At 40.6% G+C, this 25,674-nt stretch overlaps 1 protein-coding gene across 1 annotated transcript in view; it reads right to left on the bottom strand.

Moving 5' to 3' along the window:
* The window catches only part of PPA1 (inorganic pyrophosphatase 1), a 33,963-nt gene extending 8,647 nt beyond the window's left edge, over positions 1-25,316 (bottom strand). The window contains exons 1-6 of the mRNA XM_068982297.1: positions 25,238-25,316; positions 22,982-23,040; positions 9,968-10,021; positions 9,035-9,154; positions 7,001-7,087; positions 6,011-6,137 (exon numbers count right to left, since the gene is read on the bottom strand). Coding sequence (XP_068838398.1) covers positions 6,011-6,137; positions 7,001-7,087; positions 9,035-9,154; positions 9,968-10,021; positions 22,982-23,040; positions 25,238-25,301 — 511 coding nt within the window. The 5' untranslated portion in view covers positions 25,302-25,316. The remainder of the gene's footprint in view (positions 1-6,010; positions 6,138-7,000; positions 7,088-9,034; positions 9,155-9,967; positions 10,022-22,981; positions 23,041-25,237) is intronic.
* Positions 25,317-25,674: the final 358 nt, after the last annotated feature.

Here is a 25,674-nt window from a genome sequence, read left to right as displayed (position 1 = left end):
ACTAGATATTGAAAGGTATGCTGGACCCAGACTAGGGAACTCTGGACACCAGACCGAGGAAAAAAAAAAAGTAGGAAAAACTTCAAGTTTTGTTCCTCCTATTGTACTTTATAGATCAATTCTGTGCTGTTCCTTGGGTTCAGCCTCTAATCAGCCCACAACCATGAGCCGCGAGAAATGCTCACTTTCCTGACGCCCACAACTGCAGCAGGCGGGTGGCTGGCTGTCGTGGGCCCCACAATGTCAAAGAGGATCAACATGGCCAACCTGGTCGCTTTAGTGGGTAGGCCATCCGCCCCCATGGCTCTGTGTATATTCCTCCCAGAGTTGTGACTTGTCAAGTGCTCTCTCTGCTTAATTCTCTTCCAGTTATAACAGATGACGGACACTGCCTTACCCTGATGTTTAAGGAAAGCTGTATACTGCTCGCACCACAGGCCCAGCCACCCAGAGAAACGTTCAGGGTTCTAACAATATTGACTACAAGGGAAATGACACCCAGAAAATGCTGCTGATGTAAAGATGCTGTGGCTTCATTAACTGTGGCCAAAGCACACTATTTTAGCATGTGTACCCTTGTGTACACATCTCCATGTAGAGACACCCCACGTCCAAGGGCAGAGAAACCCCAGTAAGACGGTAGCACTGAAGCAGTTGTGAGGAGATACCCCACGTCCAAGGGCAAAGGAGAAGCCCCAGCAAGACACCTTGTCTAACTCAATGAAACTATGAGCCATGCTGTGTAGGGCCACCCAAGACAGACAGGTCATGGTGGAGAGGTCTGACAAAATGTGGTCCACTGGAGAAGGGAACTGCAAACCACTTCAGTATTCTTGCCTTGAGGACCCCATGAACAGTATGAAAGGGCAAAAAGATAGGACACTGAAAGATGAACTCCCCAGGTCAGTAGGTGCCCAATAATATGCTACTGGAGATCAGTGGAGAAATAACTCCAGAAAGAATGAAGAGACGGAGCCAAAGCAAAAACAACACCCAGTTGTGGATATGACTGGTGATGGAAGCAAGGTCCGATGCTGTAAAGAGCAATACTGCATAGGAACCAGGAATGTCAGGTCCATGAATCAAGGCAAATTGGAAGTGGTCAAACAGGAGATGGCAAGAGTGAACGTCGACATTCTAGGAATCAGCGAACTAAAATGGACTGGAATGGGTGAATTTAACTCATATGACCATTATACCTACTACTGTGGGCAGGAATCTCTTAGAAGAAATGGAGTACCCCTCATAGTCAACAAGAGAGTCAAAAATGCAGTACTTGGATGCAATCTCAAAAACGACAGAATGATCTCTGTTCATTTCCAAGGTAAACCATTCAATATCACAGTAATCCAAATCTATGCCTCGACCAGTAATGCTGAAGAAGCTGAAGTTGAACGGTTTTATGAAGACCTACAAGACCTTTTAGAACTAACACCCAAAAAGAGATGTCCTTTTCATTATAGGGGACTGGAATGCAAAAGTAGGAAGTCAAGAAACACCTGGGGTAGCAGGCAAATTTGGCCTTGGAGTACAGAATGAAGCAGGGCAAAGACTAATAGAGTTTTGCCAAGAAAACGCACTGGTCATAGCAAACACCCTCTTCCAACAACACAAGAGAAGACTCTACACATGGACATCATCAGATGGCCAACACCAAAATCAGATTGATTATATTCTTTGCAGCCAAAGATGGAGAAGCTCTATATAGTCAGCAAAAACAAGACTGGGAGCTGACTGTGGCTCAGATCATGAACTCCTTATTGCTGAACTCAGACTGAAATTGAAGAAAGTGCAGAAAACCACTAGACCATTCAGGTATGACCTAAATCAAATCCCTAACAATTATAGAGTGGCAGTGAAAAATAGATTTAAGGGACTAGATCTGATAGAGTGTCTGATGAACTATGGACGGAGGTTAGTGACATTGTATAGGAGACAGGGATCAAGACCATCCCCAAGAAAAAGAAATGCAAAAAAGCAAAATGGCTGACTGAGAAGTCCTTACAAATAGCTGTGAAAAGAAGAGAAACAAAAAGTAAAGGAGAAAAGGAAAGATATAAGCATGTGAATGCAGAGTTCCAAAGAATAGCAAGGAGAGACAAGAAAGCCTTCCTCAGTGATCAGTGCAAAGAAATAGAGGAAAACAATAGAATGGGAAAGACTAGAGATCCCTTCAAGAAAATCTGAGATACCAAGAGAACATTTCATGCAAAGATGGGCTCGATAAAGGACAGAAATGGTATGGACCTAACAGAAGCAGAAGATATTAAGAAGAGGTGGCAACAATACACAGAAGAACTGTACAAAAAAGATCTTCATGACCCAGATGATCATGATGGTGTGATGACTCACCTAGAGCCAGTTATCTTGGAATGTGAAGTCAAGTACAAAGCTAGGGGAGGTGATGAATTCCAGTTGAGCTATTTCAAATCCTAAAAGATGATGCTGTGAAAGTGCTGCATTCAATATGCCAGCAAATTTGGAAACTCAGCAGTAGCCACAGGACTGGAAAAGGTCAGTTTTCATTCCAATCCCAAAGAAAGGCAATGCCAAAGAATGCTCAAACTACTGCATAATTGCCCTCATCTCACATGCTAGTAAAGTAATGCTCAAAATTCTGCAAGCCAGGCTTCAACAATATGTGAACCCTAACTTCCAGATGTTCAAGCTGGTTTCAGAAAAGGCAGAGGAACCAGAGATCAATTTGTCAACGTCTGCTGCATCATCAAAAAAGCAAGAGAGTTCCAGGAAAACATCTATTTCTGCTTTATTGACTATGCCAAAGCCTTTGATTGTGTGGATCACAATAAACTGTGGACAACTCTGAAAGAGATGGGAATACCAGACAACCTGACCTGCCTCCTGTGAACTATGTTCACAGGAACATAGTACTGCACATGGAAAAACAGACTGGTTCCAAATAGGAAGAGGAGTGCGTCAAGGCTGTATACTGTCACCCTGCTTATTTAACTTATATGCAGAGTACATCATGAGAAACGCTGGGCTGGAAGAAGGACAAGCTGGAGTCAAGATTGCCGGGAGAAATATCAATAACCTCAGATATGCAGATGATATCACACTGACGCCAGAAAGCAAAGAACTAAAGAGTCTCTTGATGAAAGTGAAAGAGGAGAGTGAAAAAGTTGGCTTAAAGCTCAACATTCAGAAAACTAAGATCATGCCATCCGGTCCCATCACTTCATGGCAAATAGATGGGTAAACAGTGGATACAGTGGCAGACTTTATTTTGGGGGGCTCCAAAATTAATGCAGATGGTGACTGCAGCCATGAAATTAAAAGATGCTTACTCCTTGGAAGAAAAGCTATGACCAACCTAGACAACATATTAAAAAGCAGAAACATTACTTTGCCAACGAAGGTCCGTCTAGTCAAGGCTATGGTTTTTCCAGTAGTCATGTATGAATGTGAGAGTTGGACTATAAAGAATGCTGAGCACTGAAGAATTGATGTTTTTGAACTGTGGTGTTGGAGAAGACTCTTGAGAGTCCCTTGGACTGCAAGCAGATCCAACCAGTCCATCCTAAAGGAAGTCAGTCCTGAATATTCTTGAGAAGGACTGATGCTGAAGCTGAAACTCCAATACTTTGGCCATCTGATGCATAGAGCTGACTCATTTGAAAAGACCCTGATGCTGGGAAAGATTGAGGGCAGGAGGAGAAGGGGACGACAGAGGATGACATGGTTGGATGGCATCACAGACTCAATGGGCATGAGTTTGAGTAAACTCCGGAAGTTGGTGATGGACAGGGAGGCCTGGCATGCTGCGGTCCATGGGGTTACAAAGAGTCAGACACGATTGAGTGACTGAACTGAACTCCTGTTTAAATAGCACGTGTGAAAATGGACACAGTGACAAACAGTATCAGGACTAAATGAAGGAATGCACTCTCAATGTATAAAATTTAAATAATACAGAATTATCTGAAAGAAAAAGTCAGTCTCCATCTTTTTTTCCCATTGCACTATTAAAGGGTTGGTGTTGCATCCTTTTTAAATGAGTTTGTGTATATATATATATATGCAAATATGCACATATTTAAACATATATGAGATGATACTCTGAAAGGCAAAAATAACAACAGAAAGGAATAATGTAAGAGTTGAATTTATAAAATTCTTACAAGGAAACAACTTTGTGACCTTAGATTAGGCAATGGTTTCTTAAATATGATACCCAAAGCACAGCAATAGAAGAAAAAATAGACTACATCAAAATGAAAACCATGAGTACTTCAAAGGACACCATTAAGAAAACAAAAGGACAAATCCACAAAATGGAAGAAAATACAGACAAATCATATATATCTGATAAAGGCCTAGTGTCTGAAGTAGCCTTATAGCTCAAAAATATGATACACCCCATTAGAATGGCTATACTTTAAAAAGATAAATAACTAATGCTGGCAAGGAAGTAGAAAAATTGGAACCCTTTCAGGACTGTAAGACGGTGCAGCCGCTTTGGGAAAAATCTGGCAGTTCCTCAAGGGGCTAAACATGGGACTTCCCTGGTAGCTCAGTTGATAAACAATCCGCCCACAATGCAGGAAAAGCCCAGTTCAATCTCTGGGTCGGGAAGATCCAGAAGGAAATGACAGCCCACCCCAGAATTCTTGCCAGGAGATTTCCATGGACAGAGAAGCCTGATGGGCTATAGTCCATGGGGTTGCAAGAGCTGGACTCGACTTAGCAACTAAATCACCATCAAGGGGCTAAACATTAAGAGTTACCATTTCACTCAGAAACTCCACTCTTAGGTATATACACCCAGTCAGGTCAGTCGCGCAGTTGTGTTTGGCTCTGCGACCCCATGGACTGCAGCACGCCAGACTTCCCTGTCCGTCACCAACTCCCAGAGCTTGCTCATCCAAGAGGATTAAAAAGACATGTCCACACAAAAACTTATACAGGAATGTTCATAGCAGCAGCGCTATTCCTAATAGCCAAAAAGAACCCAAATGTCCATCAACAGATGAATGGATCAACAAAATGTGATATATATCCACACCACAGAATATAACTCAGCCATTAAAAAAAGAAGTACTAATACATGCTACAACATGGGTAAACCTAGAAAACCTAAGTAAAAAGAAACCAGACACAGAAGGCCATATATTTTACAATTCCATGTACATAAAGTATCCAGAATAGGCAAATTCACAGAGACATAAACAGGTAAGTGATTGTCGGGGCCTCGGAGGAGGAGGGAACAGGGGTGACTAAGTACTCAAAGGTACAGAGTTTCCCTTCAGGGTGATGAGGATGTTCTGAAATGAGGTAAGTGGTGATGGTTGCACAACACTGTGAATATACTAAATGCCACTGAATTCCACCCTTTAAAACAGTCAAGATACTGAATTTTATGTTAATTTTACCACCAACAAAAGGGGGGGATAAAGTACTGATACACATTACAACGTAGATGGACCCTGAAAACAGCATGCTAAGTGAAGGAAGTCAGATATCATGTGAGCCCATTTATGTGAAATGTTCAGATCAAGCAGATCCATAGAGACAGGCAATAGTTAGGTGGTTGCCAGGGCCTGAGGGAAGGGGAGATAGGGAGTGACAGTTAACCTATGTGGGATTTTCTGCTGGAATGGTAAAAATGATCTAGAATCAGAAAGTGGTGGTGGTTAACAGCCTAGTGCATATATCAAACCCATGGAACTGGAAACTTTAAAATGGTGAATTTTATGACACGTGGCATGTACATCTCAATTTTATTTTTTAAAAAACAGAGCAAGTAAGTGCTAGCATGTGGGAAAGGAAAGAAGAAAACAGGAAAGACAAACTACCAGATTTCTCCTGTCCTGGAATGAAGGAGAAAGTTTATGCAGTTAGCCACAGGGGTTCAGCAGCAGAAATCACAGTGCTCTGTCAAATGTTTCATTCCTCCATCCTGTAACAGTTTGAAGGCATGGGCTTAACGACTGTCGTTACAGGTTAAGTCTGGTACTGGGTAGGGTCCAGACCCTGCATATTTTCTTACCATTATAATTGGCTGCATCAGGATCTTCCACATTAATAGCAATGACTTTCCAGTCGGTTTCCCCTTCGTCAATCATAGCCAGAATGCCCAGAACTTTCACTCTGATAATTTCCCCTCGTGCACACACCTGAGAGTCAAAAATCACAGCTAGGTCAAAACTACAGAATTAAACTCTGGAAGAACAGTTTTACTTGGTGGATAATAGGAAATGAGGAAGACGATAAATTTCTACAAACTTAAGATGGTTCCTGTAAACAATTTTTAAAAAGCTAAACAAGTGAATGCCCACTAATCCTATCAGAGTTGAGGGTGATTCATGTTTTTTAAACTGTCATTGCTTGTGCTGAAGAATAAGTGCTCCAGAGTTTGTTTCAAACACCTATTTTAATGCACTGTCTTTACCTTTTATTTTATAGAAGTCACTGAGTTAGGTAAGTCATAAAATAAGCCTGAACTTTATGACTTAAGCAACTGAATGACAAGTTTCTTTTCAGTTGCTTGCTCTTTTCTTGAGGCTGGGAAAAATCATAAAGAAAATAACCATTTTAAAAAAAAAAGGAAAATAACCATAGTTAGAACCTTAGAGCAACTCTACTTGATAGAGGAATCTCTACCATAAACCCCCAACATGTGGGGTTATTTAACCCCCATGGGGCCAATTCACTAGTCACTCCAAATCCTGAGGCAGGGTTTGCCTTGTTGCCTCCTGGTACCCTTCATCCACTGACTCCTCATCTGCCTTTTAAAGCAATGCACAACATGTCCAGTTCTTCCACACACATGCATATAATATACATCTTTTCCTAGGCTAGGTTTAAATTACAAATTATAATGTACAAATGCTTAGAATGGAATGGATGCTTTTATCACCCAAAGAGACATCATTTCTTCACTGATATTCATATATTTTATTTACAATGTTTTTTAAAGTAAGAACTTTGTAGATTTCATTGCTCTCATCTCAAAAAAAAATATTTCCGATTCTATTACCTTGCTTCCAATTTCACACACATCAATTGGGTCATTGTCACCACAACAGCCAGTGTGTTTGTCATTGTGTCCTGGGTCTTCCCAAGTCTAAAAAAAAATGAAAATAAAACTTAAGAGTGTGTTATTCCAATATGTGTTAATGACAAAAGTGGACCATGTTGGCACTAAAAGATAACATCCCGTGATTGTTCTGCAAAATCGGAATCTTCAGCTATTTATTTCTCATCAAAATGAATCCTCTATTCATATCTTAACTACCACAATAACCTTAGTTAAATGATGGGCTCCTGTTAAGCTTTAAAATGGATAATGATCCTATTTTAATCAGAAAAAAACCAACTATCTAATAACCAAGACAATACGCAAACACAAATGTAGACCCAGATGTTCACTTTAAAAAATGGATTCAAAGAACACTGCTGTGGTGAGCTCTTAGTACTTACTCTATTAACTAGACTTTCTTTAAAAGATGTCTCCAAGCAGAGACAGGTAGGTGGTAATATCAAGATGGAAATGACATGTGCTGATGGCAAAAATGTCATCACTGGTCAGGATCAAGAATGAGAAGTTTAATCAGGATTTGCTGAAAATTTAAGCGGCCGGGTTTCTTTCCTGCTAAACTGTGAGGCAGAGTCCTCACAGAGCACGGCGCAGGGGAAAGGACGGGCTGTGCTTGTCAGGAAGTTCATTTGAAGAGCAGCTGCTGCTTTGGTTCTTTTCCCTCCCAACCCAGAACGTATTTCTTGGATTTGTTTGCTTACTCAGCTGGAGTAAAGGCAGGGAGATAAAAGTGGTGGGGAAAAGAAGACCAGACCCAACAAAACCAAATTCAACCTACAGAAGAGAGAAGTATTTCAGCAATGTTCTCCCAGAGGGACGACGTTTCCAGGCTAAGCAGTGAATCAACTGCAGCACGAGGTGAGGTGCTGAGCTTAGACTCGGTGATTACCTCACAGGCTAGATGGCCTTCCCGTGTGGCTCAGCTGGCGGAGAATCCGCCTGCAACGCGGGAGACCCCGGTTCAAAGATCCTCTGGAGAAGGGAACGGCTACCCACTCCAGTATTCTGGCCTGCAGAATTCCACGGACTGTGTAGTCCACGGGGTCGCAAAGAGTCGGACACAGCTGAGCAACTTTCACTTCACAAGCTAGATGGATTTGCCCTATGTTTTAGTAACTTATAGGTTGTTTCACAGTAGATTCCACTTAGTAGACTTAATGGTTAATAAAAACAATCAGCAGGGAGAAAATAAATTGGATATTTAGAAATCTTAAGTGTCACAGCATTGGTTTAATCAAACTAGAATTCAGTATACATTACTGAATGTATACTGAATTCTAGTGATTCTTTACTCAAATATGAAATAAGAGCCTAGACACACTGCTGTTGTGCTAGGGATAAATTGGTAAACAATGCAGATATCCCCTTACCTCAAAGGGGTGACTGTTTAGGAAAACAGAACTTCATTATTACTTTACCACAAGGAAGGAGCAATCTGGATGATAGAGATAAAAGTCAACAGCTGTGAGAACTTACATGTGCCAGGTTCTAAGTGCTTGATTCCTCAAACAGCCACATGAGCTATGTACTAGGAATATTTCAGGGGGGAATATTACCATCTCAGGGAGGAAGAAGCAGAAGCAAGTTAGAAAATCTAGAAAGTGGCAGACTTGGATTTGTACCCCATTCTAGGTGGTGCAAAAAAATCGGTGCTTTTAAGCTCTAGTTTTGCAACAGGTCTACTACTCAATCTGTAATGCAAGAATTTGTGTAGTTTATAACCAGTCCATGTTAAAAAAAAAACAGATATTTCAGAGAAGAACAAACTTTCAAATGTGAAATAATTACCTTTTAGTTTATCTTGAAAATAAGTTATTTAAGGAAGTATTAAAATGAGTTAATTACCCCCTATGTTTTTATAACCTACTATAGGAACAACTTTTTGTAGGTATTTAAGTCTTTTTTTAAGTAGTAGGTTAAATTTTTGTAAGCTAAGCTGAAAAGTACATTTCTCACAACTGCACAGAGACAGACCTGAGGGATAGCACCGTAGTTCCAGATATATCCTTTATAAGGGAACAGATTTGCAACATAACGGAGTTTTCCTTTCTTCACATCTTGTTTAATTGGGTTTAAAGGGTCCTTTGTAGCAATCTGAAACAAAAAATTTCAAATCATTGTATATTTGTATGTGAAATACTATTCAAATAGGGATTTAAGGAATTATGAAATAGGCATCCCCTAGTTCCATTTACATGATACATCTTTATCCCGAACACTTTCATAATTTAAAATAAAAGTTTCATCATAATCAGCCTGTAAGGGGAAATTTTATTTGAGGTACACAGGAATGAACAAGATGGGGAAAAGAACATGTTCTAATTTCGGAAAGCAAAAATTAAAACTAGCTAGAATAAATCCTAACATTTGAGAAAATATCTAACTTTAGCTTTCCTTTAAAGCATTTAGAATTATTCAAATATTTGTCTATTACATATGAAGTTTTATTACTGTCAAAAAGCTTAAGTGATAGCAAATATTATGGATATCCATAACAAAAAGCCAAATTTATTAGATGCCATCAGAATAAATAAATACAATGTGACAGAAATTCCAATAAAATTATTTTTATGGCTGGGGTGACTGAAGCAAGCCTGTTGACTACATGGAGGAGTGAACAAAGGAATTAAAGAGAAGACAAAGGAGAAAAAGGTGATTCTCGGTTTGGGGAGTGCCGGAGGCACAGGCGTGGGAAAGGAAAAAGTGTAGCGGGTTTGCACAGAGTAAATGGTTGAGTTTAGCTCGGGCACAGAAGGAAGACAGGCAGGCAAGGGGGGACACAACTGGAAAACCGACTGGGACTAGAAAGACGACAGCCTTGGACTTGAGCTGTTCAGCCCCTGAGCAAATTGGTGTGACCAGATCAAACCTGACATCCTCTATCTGACTAGCAAAGGTGAAACATACCTCCATTTTTGCATTCGACCAGCGTGGTACTTCAACAACCATGTGAAACACTTCCTGGAAAACAGAGAAGGGGAGATGGTCACTGGAGCTCCTCTGTCCTCTTACTTCAATAAACATACCAAGTTTCTTAATAAAATGTTGTAAGGATGGAATGCAAAGAATGTTCCTATAAAGAAAACAGTTTTAAACATAGCAGAACTTGTATCTCTGAGGAGGGCCATCTTCAAAGCAACCACCTCCAACAGCTATGCATTTCCTCCAGCGACAATACTTTTGAGTAATCTATCAAAAGCTTCTATCTCAGAGGCGGTTTAGAAGACAAACCCCAAATCAGAACATTTATTTATACCCCAAATCAGAACAAACAAAATGAATCAGCTTGATTACCCACATTATTCTCCCAACTTTGCTGTTTTTATGTTTTTAGAAATAATTGTGTTTATTTTTGGCTGTGCTGGGTCTGCATTGCTGCATGGGCTTTTTCTCCAGTTGCAGAGAGTGGGAGCGACTCTCTTGTGCTCCGGCTTCTCCTTTTGCAGAGCGTGGGTTCTAGGCACACAGGCTCAGTAATTGTGGCTCCTGGGCTCTAGAGTACAGGCTGAGTAGCTGTGGTGCACGGGCTTAGTTGCTCCACAGCACGTGGGATCTTCCTCGGCCATGAATCAAACCCATGTCTCCTGCACTGGCAGACAAGATTCTTTACCACTGAGCCACCAGGGAAGCCCCAGTTTGGCTGATTTTAAAAATCAGGTACTCCTCAAAAGACAAGAAGCTTGACACAGAAGATACAATCAGTTCAGTGCAGTTGCTCAGTTGTGTCTGGCTCTTTGTGACCCCATGGATTGTAGCACTCCAGGCTTCCCTGTCCATCACCAAATCCGGGAGCTTGCTCAAATTCATGCCCATCAAGTCAGTGATGCCATCCAATCATCTCTTCCTCTGTCATCCCCTTCTCTTCCTACCTTCAATCTTTCCCACCATCAGGGTCTTTTCAAATGAGTCAGCTCTACGCATCAGATGGCTACAGTATTGAAGTTTCAGCTTCAGCATCAGTTCTTCCAATGAATATTCAGGACTGACTTCCTGTAGGATTGACTGGTTGGATCTCCTTGCAGTCCAAGGGACTCTCAAGAGTCTTCTTCAACACCACAGTTCAAAAGCATCAATTCTTCTATGCTCAGCTTTCTTTATAGCCCAACTCTCACATCCATACATGACTACTGGAAAAAGCATAGTTTTGACTTTTGTTGGCAAACTAATGTCTCTGCTTGTTAATATACTGTCTAGGTTGGTCATAGCTTTTCTTCCAAGGAGGAAGGATCTTTTAATTTCAGGGCTGCAGTCACCATTTGCAGTGATTTTGGAGCTCCCCAAAATAAAGTCTCTCACTGTTTCCATTGTTTCCCCATCTATTTGCCATGAAGTGATGGGACCTGACACCATGATCTTAGTTTTCTGAGTGTTGAGCTTTAAGCCAACTTTTTACTCTCCTCTTTCACTTTCATCAAGAGGCTTTTTAGTTCTTTGCTTTCTGCCATAGGGTGGTGTCATTTGCATATCTGAGGTTATTGATATTTCTCCTGGCAATCTTGATTCCAGCTTGTGATTCATCCAGCCCAGCATTTTGCATGATATACTCTGCATATATAAGTTAAATAAGCAGGTGACAAATATACAGCCTTGACATACTCGTTTCCCAATTTTGAACCAGTCTGTTGTTCCATGTCTGGTTCTAACTGTTCCTTCTTGACCTGCATACAGATTTCTCAGGAGGCAGGTCAGGTTGTCTGGTATTCCCATCTCTTGAAGAATTTTCCAGTTTGTTGTGATCCACACAGTCAAAGGCTTTGGTGTAGTCAATAAAGCAGAAGTAGATGTTTTTCTGGAACTCTCTTGCTTTTTCGATGATCCAACAGATGTTGGCAATTTGATCTCTGTTTCCTCTGCCTTTTCTAAATCCAGCTTGAACATCAGGAAGTTACAGTTCACATACTGTTAAAGCCTGTCTTGGAGAATTTTGAGCATTACATTGCTAGTGTGTGAGATGAGTACAATTGTGCTGTAGTTTGAACATTCTTTGGCAATGAGTTGAAAACTGACCTTTTCCAGTCCTGTGTCCACTGCTGAGTTTTCCAAATTTGTTGGTATATTGAATGCAGCCCGTTAACAGCATCCTCTTTTAGGAACTGAAATAGCTCAACTGGAATTCATCACCTCCACTAGCTTTGTTCATAGTGATGCTTCCTAAGGCCCACTTGACTTCACATTCTGGGATGTCTAGCTGTAGTTAAGTGATCACACCATTGTAGTTATCTGGGTCATGAAGACCTTTTTTGTATGGCTCTTCTGTATATAAAATACTATTAAGTATTTTACAGTATTCTGTATATAAAATACTATTAAGATAAAATACTATGCTCCAAAAATGTTTTAACCAATGACAGTTCTACTGTAATCCGTTTACAGCCTTAAATCGACTATTTGAAATTGAATGATATATTTTTAAAAAATCTCAGATGCTTACTAAAAACTCAATTAAAGAAAAATCACTTTGCTACCTCCTTTGTATACCAGAGTCAAGTATCAACTTGAAAGAGTCTCTAAATACAACTATGCTTTAAATAGTCATAGTTATTTTTTACCAAGGAATAAAATTTTAAATGCAGTTTTTTAGTTTAAAACTTCTATAAAAGGGCATACATGATGCCAAATCTGCCATTACTTTTATAAACATGCATATTTTAAACAATGATTTAAAATGAAAATCACTTAGTGGCACACTTATTAGAATTACTTCTTTGCTACTTTGCATCAAAAAACAGGGACTGATAGGATCAGTACAGGAAATAAGCCAAAGGTTTCCAGACAGTAGTTACCTTGCTGCTGCTTTGGCTAAGCAGAAAGCTACACAGATTTATATTCAAGAGGCTAAAACTTCTGTCACTTAAGTTCTTGGTCAAACTAAGGGAGACTATAGTATTCCTCAGTTTCTGCTCCAAGGCTTCTGACATCTACTCTATACAACATAAAAAACCCAAAGAATGGTGCTATGCTATACTTAGTTGCTCAGTTGTATCCAACTCTTTGCCCACCCATGGACTGTAGCCCACCAGGTTCCTCTGTCCACGGGGATTCTCCAGGCCATAATACTGGACTGGGTTGCCATGCCCTCCTCCCAACCCAGGGATCGAACCAGGGTCTCCTGCATTGCAGGCTGATTTTTTTACCAGCTGAGTTACCACGGAAGCCCCCAAACTGGAGACATTATTTAAATCCAGGACTCAGTAAACTGCTCTATCCCTGAAGTCATAACTGTGTGGTTTTAGAAAGAGTAACACATTATTCATGGGTAGGAAACCTCAGACTCAATACGTGATTACATGTCATTCTACTCATTGGAAGCGTCTAGTAGCTAGCACCATGTCTACGCCTCAGGTGTTAAAATAAAGATCTGCACATTCGCAAACAAGTCAGAACTTAAAAGTGGAATACCCTTAAGGTCCACAAGATGGAGCTATTACTACATGAAAAGATTACCTGAGACCAGACCACTAAGGAAACTGCCTTTTTTTTTAAAACTTTATTTAGTATTAAAATATAGCTGATTAACAATATCGTGATAGTTTCAGGGGGAGAGCAAACAGACTCAGCCATACGTATAAATTTATCCATTTTCCTCCAAACTGCCCTCCCATCCAGGCTGCCACCTAACATTGAGCAGAGTTCCCTATGCTACACAGTAGGACCTTGTTGGGTTATCCATTCTAATATATAGCAGTGTGTACATGTCGATCCCAAACTCCCTAACTATCTCCTCCCCTCATTCTTACTTTCTGGAGACCAGAAGTTTGTTCTAAGTCTGGGATACTGGCTAATCTTTTAAAATAAAATATCAACAAATGAATAAAACACCTCAAGTTAAAAAAAAGGAGGGAATAAAAATCAGATTCAAAGTTTGGAAAATACATTGACCGCTTTATTAAATGACAAATACATAGAGATCCTCAAAAACCACATTATCTAATACCACAAACCTACATAAACTATTAAGAATGCAGAAGAAAAGAAAGAGAAAGAAACAACATTACAGGAAACAGAACATCTTTCAGGAAAAAACTACAGAAAACAGAACTCTGAAAGCCTGAAGGTTTGGTACTTCTTAGAAATTAGCTGAGCCAAAAATAGCAAGGAGTATCCTGCAAGAAGCCTCAGGGACCATTCACTCATTTTTCACCAACAGATATGTATTGAGCACCACTGTTTTGTGCCAAATACAAGCAGTGAACAGATTTCAAGCTTTTTCAACTCCCGAGGAGTTCGGAGTTCTGAACCACATCACTTAGCTTACAGGCCTCAGGCTAAAGCCTGAAGTCCACACATCAAGGTGAGGGACTAAGTAAAACGAATATTTAGCGATTTTTCAAGTGTAAGTAGCTACTGTCTCTTTTTTTAAAGCAATGAATGCGTAATAACTTACAATCACTACTTTCCCCATCAATTATTATCAAAAGAGGGTGTTTTTCAATTATTTTGATATTTTAAAAGGGAAGATGTTCTCATTCTTAAGAAGCAACTACTAGTAAACAACAGTTTGTTTCTCCTAGACACCAGGTCTGCAGCTCAGGGAGCTGCCACTAGGCACACAATGATACTCGGGATTTCAGGGCAACTGATATGAGAAATTCAACCAATCACTCCACTACTACTGGGGAAAAAAAAGCAACACTTTTTCTGTTAAAACATTACGCATTCTATTCGGAACTCTTGTGCACTGTTGACAGGAACGTAAAATGGTATAGCCACCGTGGAAAACAGCACGGTGGCTCCTCAAAAAATTAAAAATAGAATTACCATATGATCCAGCAACTCCACTTCTGGGTGTATGGCCCGCACCCCGAGAAGTGAAAGCAGGTCTTGAAGAGATCCGTACACCCATGTTCGTGGCAGCATCATTCACAATAGCTAAAACGCAGAAGCATCCAAGTGTCCGTCAAGGCTCGAATGGCTAAGCAAGACGTGGTATGTACATACAATAGGATACCATTCAGCCTTACAAGGGAAAGAGATGCTGACGCATGCCGCAGTGGGGATGAGCCCCGAGGACGCTACGCTAAGGGAAATAAGCCGGTCACAAAAGGACAAATTACTGTATGATTCCACTCACATGAGGTATCCAGAAAAATCGAATTCATAGAGACAGAAAGCCGAATGGTGGTTTCCAGGGGTTGGGGATGGGGGAGAATGGGAATGGATATATAGAATGTTAAGTTTTGCGAGATGAAGAGAGTGCTGGAGATGGAGAGTGATGATGGTTGCAAAACAAGATGAATGTACTTAATACCTCTGAGCTGTATACGTCAAAGTAGTTAAGATAGTAGATTTTATGTTATGTATATTTTACAAATTAGAAAATTGGAAAAAATTATGCATTCTAATATTTCCAATGTTTATGGCATTTAAATACTACCTAAAAATTCATGCTTTCTTTCTTTAATCCTAACTGGTTTCAACTATTACTTAGCTCAATCCTGGATTTATTATCTTGTTATTCCCATTGTTAAGACTTCTCAGAACTGTTCTCCACTTCTACTGTGTTTTGGATTCTAAATCCTTGCTCTGGCATCAAGCTTTCGGCTCCCAGATTACAGTTTCAGAGAAAGAAAGCCTGAAGGTTTGGTACTTCTTAGGAATTAGCTACTAATTTCTAAGAAGCTACATCCTACTAATTCCTAGTAGGATGACCTTGACAAGGCTGTAGGAAGCAGGGGAAAGACAACCCACAGCTTCCAAAGTCTGAAACACAGCTATCAGTCTGACTGCCAGACTTATAATCATTTCATCAGTAAGATGAAAATGTTAACGCTATAGCTGTCCAGATTCTAAGGAGATCAGAAATTCTAAATCATAGCGTTCCATTAATCAAGAAGATTTAAAATAAAATTCCTTTAGAAATAGAAGAAATCAACCTATATCTCAATCAGGTTCTTAACTTCATTGATTAAACAGGAGCATTACAGTGAGGATAGGTCTCATTTCCAAACTGGTGAATTTTCTTGTGAATCAAGTCAGTAGCCTGACAGGTCATTTACTAATGAATAGGCTACGACTATTAGGTAAGCTGTTACTACTAACATAATTAAGTACATATATAGGGAACATATTCTTAATTACATCCCACCCATGAATCTTAGTAGTAACGTTAAATTGTGTCTTTATTGGAAGACTTATGAATGCCTCATGACATGCTGTACTGCAAAATTGCCTAAGTGGCTTAAATTAGCATTTCCATGTTGATTCTTCATGTTTCTCTAAATAACTTCAGAAATCAAGTAGATATACCAGACTTAGGAAGAAATATGAACTCATCCTGATTCCACCATCCTTTTATTTTTCTGTTTTGCAATAAAATTTGGGGGGAAAAAAGTGGTGAAAGAATTTTCTTCTAAATTTATCAAGAGTAGATATGGAGGAAGAGGCTAAAAAAAAAAAAAGGACAGCTTGCCTTATTTTTTTCTCTAACCTCTAGAGTATTTTTGAAATATAAAATTCCTATCAGAAGAGCCCATGTGAGTTCCTCCTGTGCGCTGTTGATGGGGTTGTAAATTCGACCGTTATGGAAAACGCCTCAAAACACACACAAGAAAACTATCGCATATGATCCAGCAGTCGCACTTCTGGGCATCTGTCCAAAAGAAAGTAAATCAGAATCCTAAAGAGAGATCTTCACAGCGTCACTCACGGCAGCATTAGTCACAACAGCCAAGATATGGAAACAATCCAAGTGTCCATCAGTGGGTGAGTGGACAAAGAAGATGTGATACACGTGCACGCACACACGCAAATGGAACACTCAGCCTTAAAAAAGAAAGGAAACACTGCCATTTCTGATAATATGGATGAATGCGGAAGATACCATGTAAGTGAATTAAGTCAGAGAAAAACGAACACTGCATAATCTCACTTGTATGTGGAACCTAAAAAAGTTGAGCTCATAGAAACAGAAAGTAGAACAATAGTTGCCAGGGGCTAGAGGGGTAGGAGAAATGGGGGGAATGTTGATCAAAAGGTACAGATTTTCAGTTATAAGAATGATAAGTTCAGAAGATTTAATGTATAGCACTGTTCTATGAATTCTGCTAAGATAGTAGATCTTACCAAACACACCCAAAATAAATGAGGTGGATGGAGAGGCTGATGAATATGATTAAGAGGATCATTTCACAACGTTTACATACACCAAAATATCACACTGAACACCTTAAATACAATGACTATTTGACAATTATATCTTTATAGAGCTGAAAAATAAATTTTTAAAAATGGGCTCCTGAAACTTTCAATGACAAGTAACAAAAGTCTATTAGAGAAGCTGACACAAAAGAAACGTGATTACCAAAGTTCACTTGTGTGCCCCTTATTCATTTAAATAATAATTTCACAAAGGAAAACATGATTTACATCAACAAAAAAAAAATTTTGCTCAACAAATTAAGTGTCCAGGGGAGATAGTTAACCCATTAAAATTTAAAAACAAACACGATTCAGTAATGCTCATTTGTTCTCCAATCACACAAACTTTTACTCATAGCAGTTTCATAAAACTCTTGTATTTGGTAACGTACACTGCCATATACCACACACATAAAAAGTAGTAAAACTTAATTGACATAACTAATAAGCTCCTATTTTTTCCCTTCAGATGAGCTTTAAGATGACTAAATTTTGGAAATAGATAGCTTAACCCTGTTTACTTTCTTATCTTTATAAAATCAAGCAAGAGTCTGCATATTGAGCTGTCAACCTTTCCTATGATTTGCAACGACTAAGAATTTTGACCATAGAACCTCTTTCAAGAAAAATGCACACTTATACCAAACTGCAATTTCAGAAACATCTCAGAACCTCAGAAACCCATCGATGAGTATTCAGGGTCTCAAGGCCACCAAGAATCCCCAAACTAGAAGAGTTTACAGCCTTCCCAAATGAAAAAAGTTCTTACTCATTTCTTTTGAATTCTAAGTTAAAAAAAAGTAAACTTTTTTTTCTTTTTTCTGCCCCCCTCCTTTTTTCTTCATAAATATCAAAGAGATATCAACTGTAGAAAATCTGGAAAATACCAAAAAGCACAGAGGAAAATCCGCCACCCGTTCTCACTTGAGCCAGTGTGGCTCAATGGTGAAAACGCAGGTTCTAACACCGGGGTCTGCATCCTGCCACTGCTGCTTATGAATGCTGGTTGGTGATCCTGGACAACTAAGGTAATGTAAGAACCCAGTCTGGAGATTGGAATGTCAGCTAAAGGAGATAATCCACATAAGGGCTTTAGCATGGTGCTCAATGTAATCTAAAACACCCACTAAGACCAACAGTGCTCAGAGGTGAAGCAACTTGCTCAATAAGACCAAGATAGTTAGTGGCAAAACCAGGCCTAAAACCAAGGTTTCTTACTCCCAGTTCAGTGATCTTTCTACAACAGAGCTCTGAAAGCCTTCGCACAGAACCAGTCATTGTGGTTAACATCATCATCTATTGTGGGGGTTTTTTGTGTGTTTTTTTGGTTACTGTATATTGAGACTTTATAAGCCAGGCATTGTAATGCATATTAGATACATATTTAATCATCACAACTTTTTTTTAAGTCAAATCCATCCAAAAAATTTTGTCTTTTTACTTTTTTTTGATTGACATATAATTGACTTAAAATATGAGTTTCAGGAGTACCACATGGTGATTTGATATTTATATACATTATAAAATCATCACCATGATAAGCCTAGTTGCCATCTGTCACCATACAAAGTGATTACAATATTATTGACTATGTTCCCCATGCTGTACTACATCCCCATAACTTATTTTATAACTGGGAGATTGTACCTCAATCTCCCTTAACTATTTCCCTCATCCCTGTTCAGGCAACCACGAGTTTGTTCTCTTTATATGAGTCTGTTTCAAGTTTGTTTTATAACTTTATCTTTTTGAAAAAATTGATAAACCAGAGATAACGGTCAGGATATCTGTTTTTAAAATTTAGCCATCTTAAAGCTCATCTGAGGGGGGAAAAAATAGGAGTTTATTCTTAGTTACAACATGCCAATTAAGTTTTGTTATCACTTTTCATCTGTGTTCCCAGTTCGAACTTCGGTTTGGGAAACACAAAATTCCAACCAGTCTATACACATATAATGTTGGAGAAGAGGAACAGTATTTAAATTATTAATTTAGTGACATTCTTTAAAGTTTCATTTATAAAACTGTCTATAAAAACAAACAGAAAATTCAAAACAAAGCAACCCCTGTAAGGAAGTGAGTACCACTGACCCCTGGAACAACACTTTGGGTTTGAACTGGGTAGGTTCACTTACATGTGGATTTTTTTCAATAGTAAATACTACAGAACTACATGATCTGTCAATTGAATCCCCGGATAGGGAGGAGTACAGGGGGCCAACTGTAAATCATGAGCCAGTAGGGGCCTTAAGCCCACATTGCTCAAGGGTCAACAATAATCTAAAAAGCATCCACTTGGGTGGCATATCTCCTCTAGAAATTTCAGGTATAGTAAGATAGTATCTTTAAAAAGTTAAGAATGGTGCACAACTGCAGAAAATATCCTGTTCAGTTTCTAGAGCCACCACCCATTTGATTAGAAGCTTGGCTTTTTTTTAAGGCAAAAAGTTCCATATTTACATATTCTCCCAACAGTCACCTGAAAACCATTACAGAAGCCTATATGGGTATAACTGGTATTTAACACAGAAGTTTGGAGAAGGCAACGGCACCCCACTCCAGTACTCTTGCCTGGAAAATCCCATGGACGGAGGAGCCTGGTAGGCTGCAGTCCATGGGGTCGCTAAGAGTCGGACATGACTGAGGGACTTCACTTTCACTTTTCACTTTCATGCATTGGAGAAGGAAATGGCAACCCACTCCAGTGTTTTTGCCTAGAGAATCCCAGGGATGGGGGAGCCTGGTGGGCTGCCGTCTATGGGGTCGCACAGAGTCGGACACGACTGAAGCGACTTAGCAGCAGCAGCAACACAGAAGTTTAAGATACGGAATAGAAGATACCAAACTTCTAAAATTAGAATATCAACTCATGATACTCGAGCACTTTAAGATTTTGATACAGCTTGATTTTGATAAAGCTTTTTAATCTACCCAGTGTTTCATACCATTTATCCTGTTTATGTTCTGGATACTTAAATTTTCTGTTATCTCAGAAGTTTTAAGTCAGAGTACACTTTGAGCTAGAGATGGTTTTATATTTGACCCCAAAATAGACCCAGAACAAAGAATATCCCTACAATTAAATATCCAGTGAGTCCCTCCTTCACTTTCACCCAGTGGATTTGGAAATAACCCAAGTAGGGTATCCGAGTCACAAAGATTTCCAGAATGGGCTTGATCGATTATCTAATGACACATAATAAGAAATCAAATACTTACTGTCCACATTTTTTTTTTTTTTGGCTTCACCATATAGCATGCAGAATCTTACTTCCCCAACTAGGGATCAAACCCATGCCCCCTATAGTCTAAGCGGGAGTCTTAAGCACTGGACCACCCTAGAATTCCCAAATTCTACCTACACTGAAAGGTCCTGATGTGGAGTAGAATACAACCCTTTGGGCATTTTTTCCTTATAGAGCTGAGTTGTGTTAAAGGCACATTCCCTCATTATCATCCCTCAAACTGCAGGGCACATTAGGGATAAAGTCTACGTGTACCCACTCAGAAATGTATTTACATAAACTTAATCATACTGAATTTTTTTTCCCCAAAATATCACACTCTTCTGTAACCAATGGAATTAATCAGATCTTTTATTCAGGCTAGAATCCAAAATAAGTTATGTGTACCACACCCATGTTTTGTATAGACTAAACTTCCTTAAAAACAAAACAAAAATGATTCTTTCCTGCCTCTAAGGCAGGAGTCTTCAGTTCACTGAGGTCTTGACCACTGGTGAAATCCATTGTCATTGCAAGAACTTGTGCTCTTAAGCCAGCCCAGGATAGTACAAAGGGGCTTCCCCGCTGGCTCAGAGGTAAAGAATCCCCAGCATTGCAGGAGACCGCTTGCAATGCAGGAGATCAGGTTCAATCCCTGGGTAGGGAAGATGCCCTGGAGAAGGAAATAGCAAACCACTCCAGTATTCTTGCCTGGGAAATCCCATGGACAGGGGAGCCTGGAGGGCTACATACAGTCCACAGGGTTGCAAGAGTCAGACATGACTTAGCAACTACACCACCACCACCACCAGGATGGTTCAAAGGCAGATCTTTACTTGAGTAATCCCAGATTATAGATACAACAGTCCTGTGTAAGACATTAAGGAGTTGTAGGGTAACCAGAGTAAAGATGTTTTACACAACATCAAAAAGTAATCTCAGCTTCCTATTTTGGGGTAACTTGTAGCAGCAACAAGACTAGGCACCATAACCGCTATGATTTTTCTGGTCCTAGGCTAGAATATTGTCCAATAACTTACAGCTATGGGCTAAATGTTTCTGTCCCTCCAAAACTCGTATGTTGGAATCTTAAGCCTCAAGAGTTGATGGTACAGTAGGTGTGACTTTTGGGAAATGCTTAAGACATAAGGGTGGAATCCTCTTGAATCGGATCAGTGCCTTATAAAAGAGGCTCCAGGGAGAGGCCCAGCTCCTTCCACCACACAAACAGCTAGAACTCTGTGACCAGAAAAGGGCCCTTGCCCAGACATGCTGGCACCCTGATCTCAGCCTTCTAGCCTTCAGAACTGCAAGCAACAAATTTCTGCCCTTTATAAGCTACCCAGTCTAGGTATTTTGTTACAGCAACCCCAACAGGCTAAGACAGGCTAAGAAGCTATGAACACACACACACACAAACCCAGCTATATGTCAAGAAAATGGTTTCCTTCCTTACTACATCTGTATGTCAAGGTATCAATAAACTTAGGGTCATCATTTTATACCTTTTGATTATTCAAAATGGTCTGAAATGTAACTGCAAAGTACTTTGATTACTAATTATACAAGACAATTCAAGCGAACCAAATGATGCCAAGTCAACCAAATGACGCCACTTCAAGAGGAAAGAAGGATTCTGCAGTTCATATCAACTCCCAGGAAATCAGATGTAACAAATTAAAAGGTTCTGAATAAGTACAGCTTTGAGAATCCCACCGGAGAACACATGCCAATTAGAGGTCTCTCCTGTAACTATGCCACATAATTGGCCTTGGGTTGTTTGCTCCACTGCTTCCAGTTAGAACCCAGCTCAGGCAGGCTACTCAGAAGCAACACACAGATTAGATTTGCTGCCAGTGTCCAAGTGTCAGGACAGAACTGTAGCAATCTTTCTGGTAGAAGTACAATTAATTTATCTATTTCTGATAGTCCAGCACAGAAAAAGAGTAAGACTCAGCACACATAAGGATAAGATTTCATCTTTATTATTCTAGACAAACACTGGAATGTGATATTCACAGGTATTATGTATTAACATCTAAAAGATTTGCGCTCACTGTGGGTCAAGTTTCCCGGCTGAATAAAAAACAAAAAACCTTAAAGGTATAAAAAAGAATTAGACATTTGTCCTTGTATGTATAAACTAAATATATATAAACTTTTCCTATTGGGAGGGAGCATAAAACAAGCAATGGCTTAAAAAAAAAAAACTATTTAAATTTGCACAAATAATACATGCTCTTTGCAAAGAGATTAAGAAATATAAAAAGGCAAAAATGAAAATAAAAACTAAAAGAGTTACCAGCAATTCTGGTGGGTTTTTTTTTTAAACCCAGGCAGCTTGAATACATTTGTTTCTGTTCCTCTACTCCTTCTCCAAATTATAGCTGCTTCTTCTAACCAAAAAAATCTGAATCGAAGACAGTATCCTTTTTAGTCAATGCACCTTTAACTCGTAGCACAATGAGGCATTTTAAGCACTTGGTAAGACATATAAGAAAATCTGCATGTCAAACTAACTGAGCTGAGCAGAGACTATGGTCAGAGAATGAGGTCTTACCTTATCTGCATAAATTGGAATATCATGAAATGGAGAGATATATTGTCCTTTTTCATTTTCTGTAAAATCAATTAGAAAATATTACTTTTATGGTTAATTACATTTCCAGATCCATGAAGTACATGTTTTTCAAGACTTTTTTCTTTTAAGAGAATGTGCAGATTTACAATAAAATTGAGAAAAAGGTATAGAGATATCCTACATAGCCTCTCCTCCCTATATCAATACCACTCGCCAGATTTCATTCCCACCCCAGAGAAACTGGTTTTATACTGGACTGCTCCAAGGCCAGGTTAGGTTTTCATTCTACTTGCTCCTTAGGGGTCTAGAAGGTACTAACCTCTGGTGCAGGTGGGGACTGCTTTACAAACCTGTGTACCCCAGAGCCTGTCTGCAGTTTCTGGTGTATACAAAAGGCAAGCAAATTGTTTGACCTTACATCAGTTAACAGAGCTAATGACATACCTGGGTTCAGGGAGAAGGGAGGGGACCAATGTGTCAAATTGTAAACCATGTTGCTTTAAGTGGTGTTTCCAGGGAGACAGAGCCATCTGAGATCATAATTTTTCTTAAGGATAATCTAGTTGTAACTCACTTTAACAGGCAATTTCTGTATTCTAGAGAACTAGCTCCCATATCCAAAAAGTACTTCTAAAATTTCCTCACTATTCTTTAGGAAACTTTAGGCTTAGTCCACATTGCATTCCTTCATGATTAAAAATCAAGGTGGAATAGGAAAAATTGAGCGGTGACCACCCCCAATGACCCTTCAGAGTTAACAGTGACTTGTGATCCAACCCACTATCAGTTTTAAAAAGATTGGCAAATTAACATTATAGAGGTAAAAACTTCTCCTATTAAAGAAGGATGCTAAGAAGTCTATAATTTTTTAATTAAAATTATACAGTACTACCTATGCATAATCTGAGTAAAAACTGTTTTTCTTCTGTAAATATAACTTGAAAACAATTACTGTATCATCCCCGAACCTTCAAACTAGAGTCACTTCTCTAAGTCCCTCCTACAGAGAAATTCTGGAGCCAACACTAACTCCAGGAAAACTGCTCAGTGAATTATTTGTCAAAGGTTTCTGCACTGCCCTTGTTGCTGAATCCTGAAATTCATAAAATGGGTGGGGGAGGTCCCACACTTTTTTGGATTTTAAATGGCAGTCTGAACTTCAACTAGTTGTGTAACTTTACAGCTCACTTTCCTTTTCCTCTAATACGAGGCTACTTTAGGCTAGGAGCTTTGTTCTTTCAATATTAACCATGTATCCCCTCTTCCCATCTCTTTACTGCTCTTCATACCCGGAACTCATAGAACTCAAGGCACCTGCCCATTTCCTCTGGAACAAAATAGTGAAGCAGTTAAAAGAGAAACGCCTCCGTTATCTCTAATAATCTTGGAAGGGTGGAAGGGGGGGGATGGTAAGAAGATAAACAAGAGATAGCTTTCCCCCACCTAGGAGGCTAAAGGAAAGCGGAGCCTACAGCCTTTAAGTGCATACTTTGGGTGGGTACCCCTTAGACGCGATCCCCTGGCCCAGGGGCCAAAACTTGGCACTTTCTTACTCATGCTTGCCCGACTGACGTCACCTGTTTGACGGGAGGGGAACAGCTTTCTGTTTCATAAGGCATCTTTCCAGCATTAGGGCTACGGGAAACCAAGCGTCAGGGAGACAGAAGCGCCACTGGGATCTCAGAGGGACCGGTCCAGTCCTCTACTGACCGCTCCTGATCCGGGCCTCAGTTTCCCCGTCTATAGGACGTGGGCCTGGACTTGACCCCGCCAGGTCCCCACAATCTGAGCTACAGTGGAGGAATTAAGGTCTTAAGATGTCACCACCATCACCTCCTCTCCCCCACCCCGTTCCTCCGAACTGAATAATCCTCTTACGGGCATTAGCTTAGCCCAAGACACCTTACTTAGGGTGGCTCAGTGGTGTCCTTTTCCCATCAGACACTGCCTGAGCCGGACACCTGCGAAACGAGCCTGGCGCAGGTTCAGGTCCAATCGGGCGTGTGAAATGGGAACGCCTATCCACGCTGTCCGACGCGCGAGCGGGACGTGTCAAATGAGGGCCAGGCCCTCCTAGACCCGCCGCCCAAGTCTCCGGGACCGGAGGAGGAGGCCGGCGGGCGCCCGAGACAACGAGCCGAGCGCGGGTCGCAACTGCTGGAGCGGGAGCCGAAGCGAGGCCCGGGAATGAATGGGCGGGCTGGCAGGGAGGGGCCGTGGGCCTCCGACACTCACTGAGGAAGACTCGGTACTCGAGGGTGAAGGGCGCCGCGCGCTCCTCGCTGCTGAAGCCGCTCATCGTGCCGGAGACCAGCCGCCGCCGCTGCCACTGCTACAGAGCCACAAACCCGCACGCGGCGCCGACTGACAAGAAGTGAGCTCCGCGCCTGCGCACTGCGGAGACTGGCGCGGCGAGCAGGGCGGGGAGCCGCCTTTAACGCAGCCGGCGCGCTCGCACCCACCCCAGGCGCAGGCGCACTTCGTAAGGCTGGCGAGTCCCGGCGCCCTAGCTCCACCCCCTCGGGCCGCGCCTCCGCTGACCGCCGCTCAGCTCGCAGGCTGGGCCACGTGGCTGGCGGCCGGCTTTGGCGGTGATCCTTCTGACCTGGCGGGCTTTGTGCCTCTGACCTAGGAGGGTAACCAGTTCTCAGCTTGGACCACCTAAGAATTGA

The sequence above is a fragment of the Capricornis sumatraensis genome, chromosome 10 (genome assembly GCF_032405125.1).
Source record: "Capricornis sumatraensis isolate serow.1 chromosome 10, serow.2, whole genome shotgun sequence".
Classification (NCBI taxonomy): domain Eukaryota; kingdom Metazoa; phylum Chordata; class Mammalia; order Artiodactyla; family Bovidae; genus Capricornis; species Capricornis sumatraensis.
Note: the sequence above shows the minus strand (reverse complement) of the source record. Positions and strands in the feature narration are given on the sequence as shown.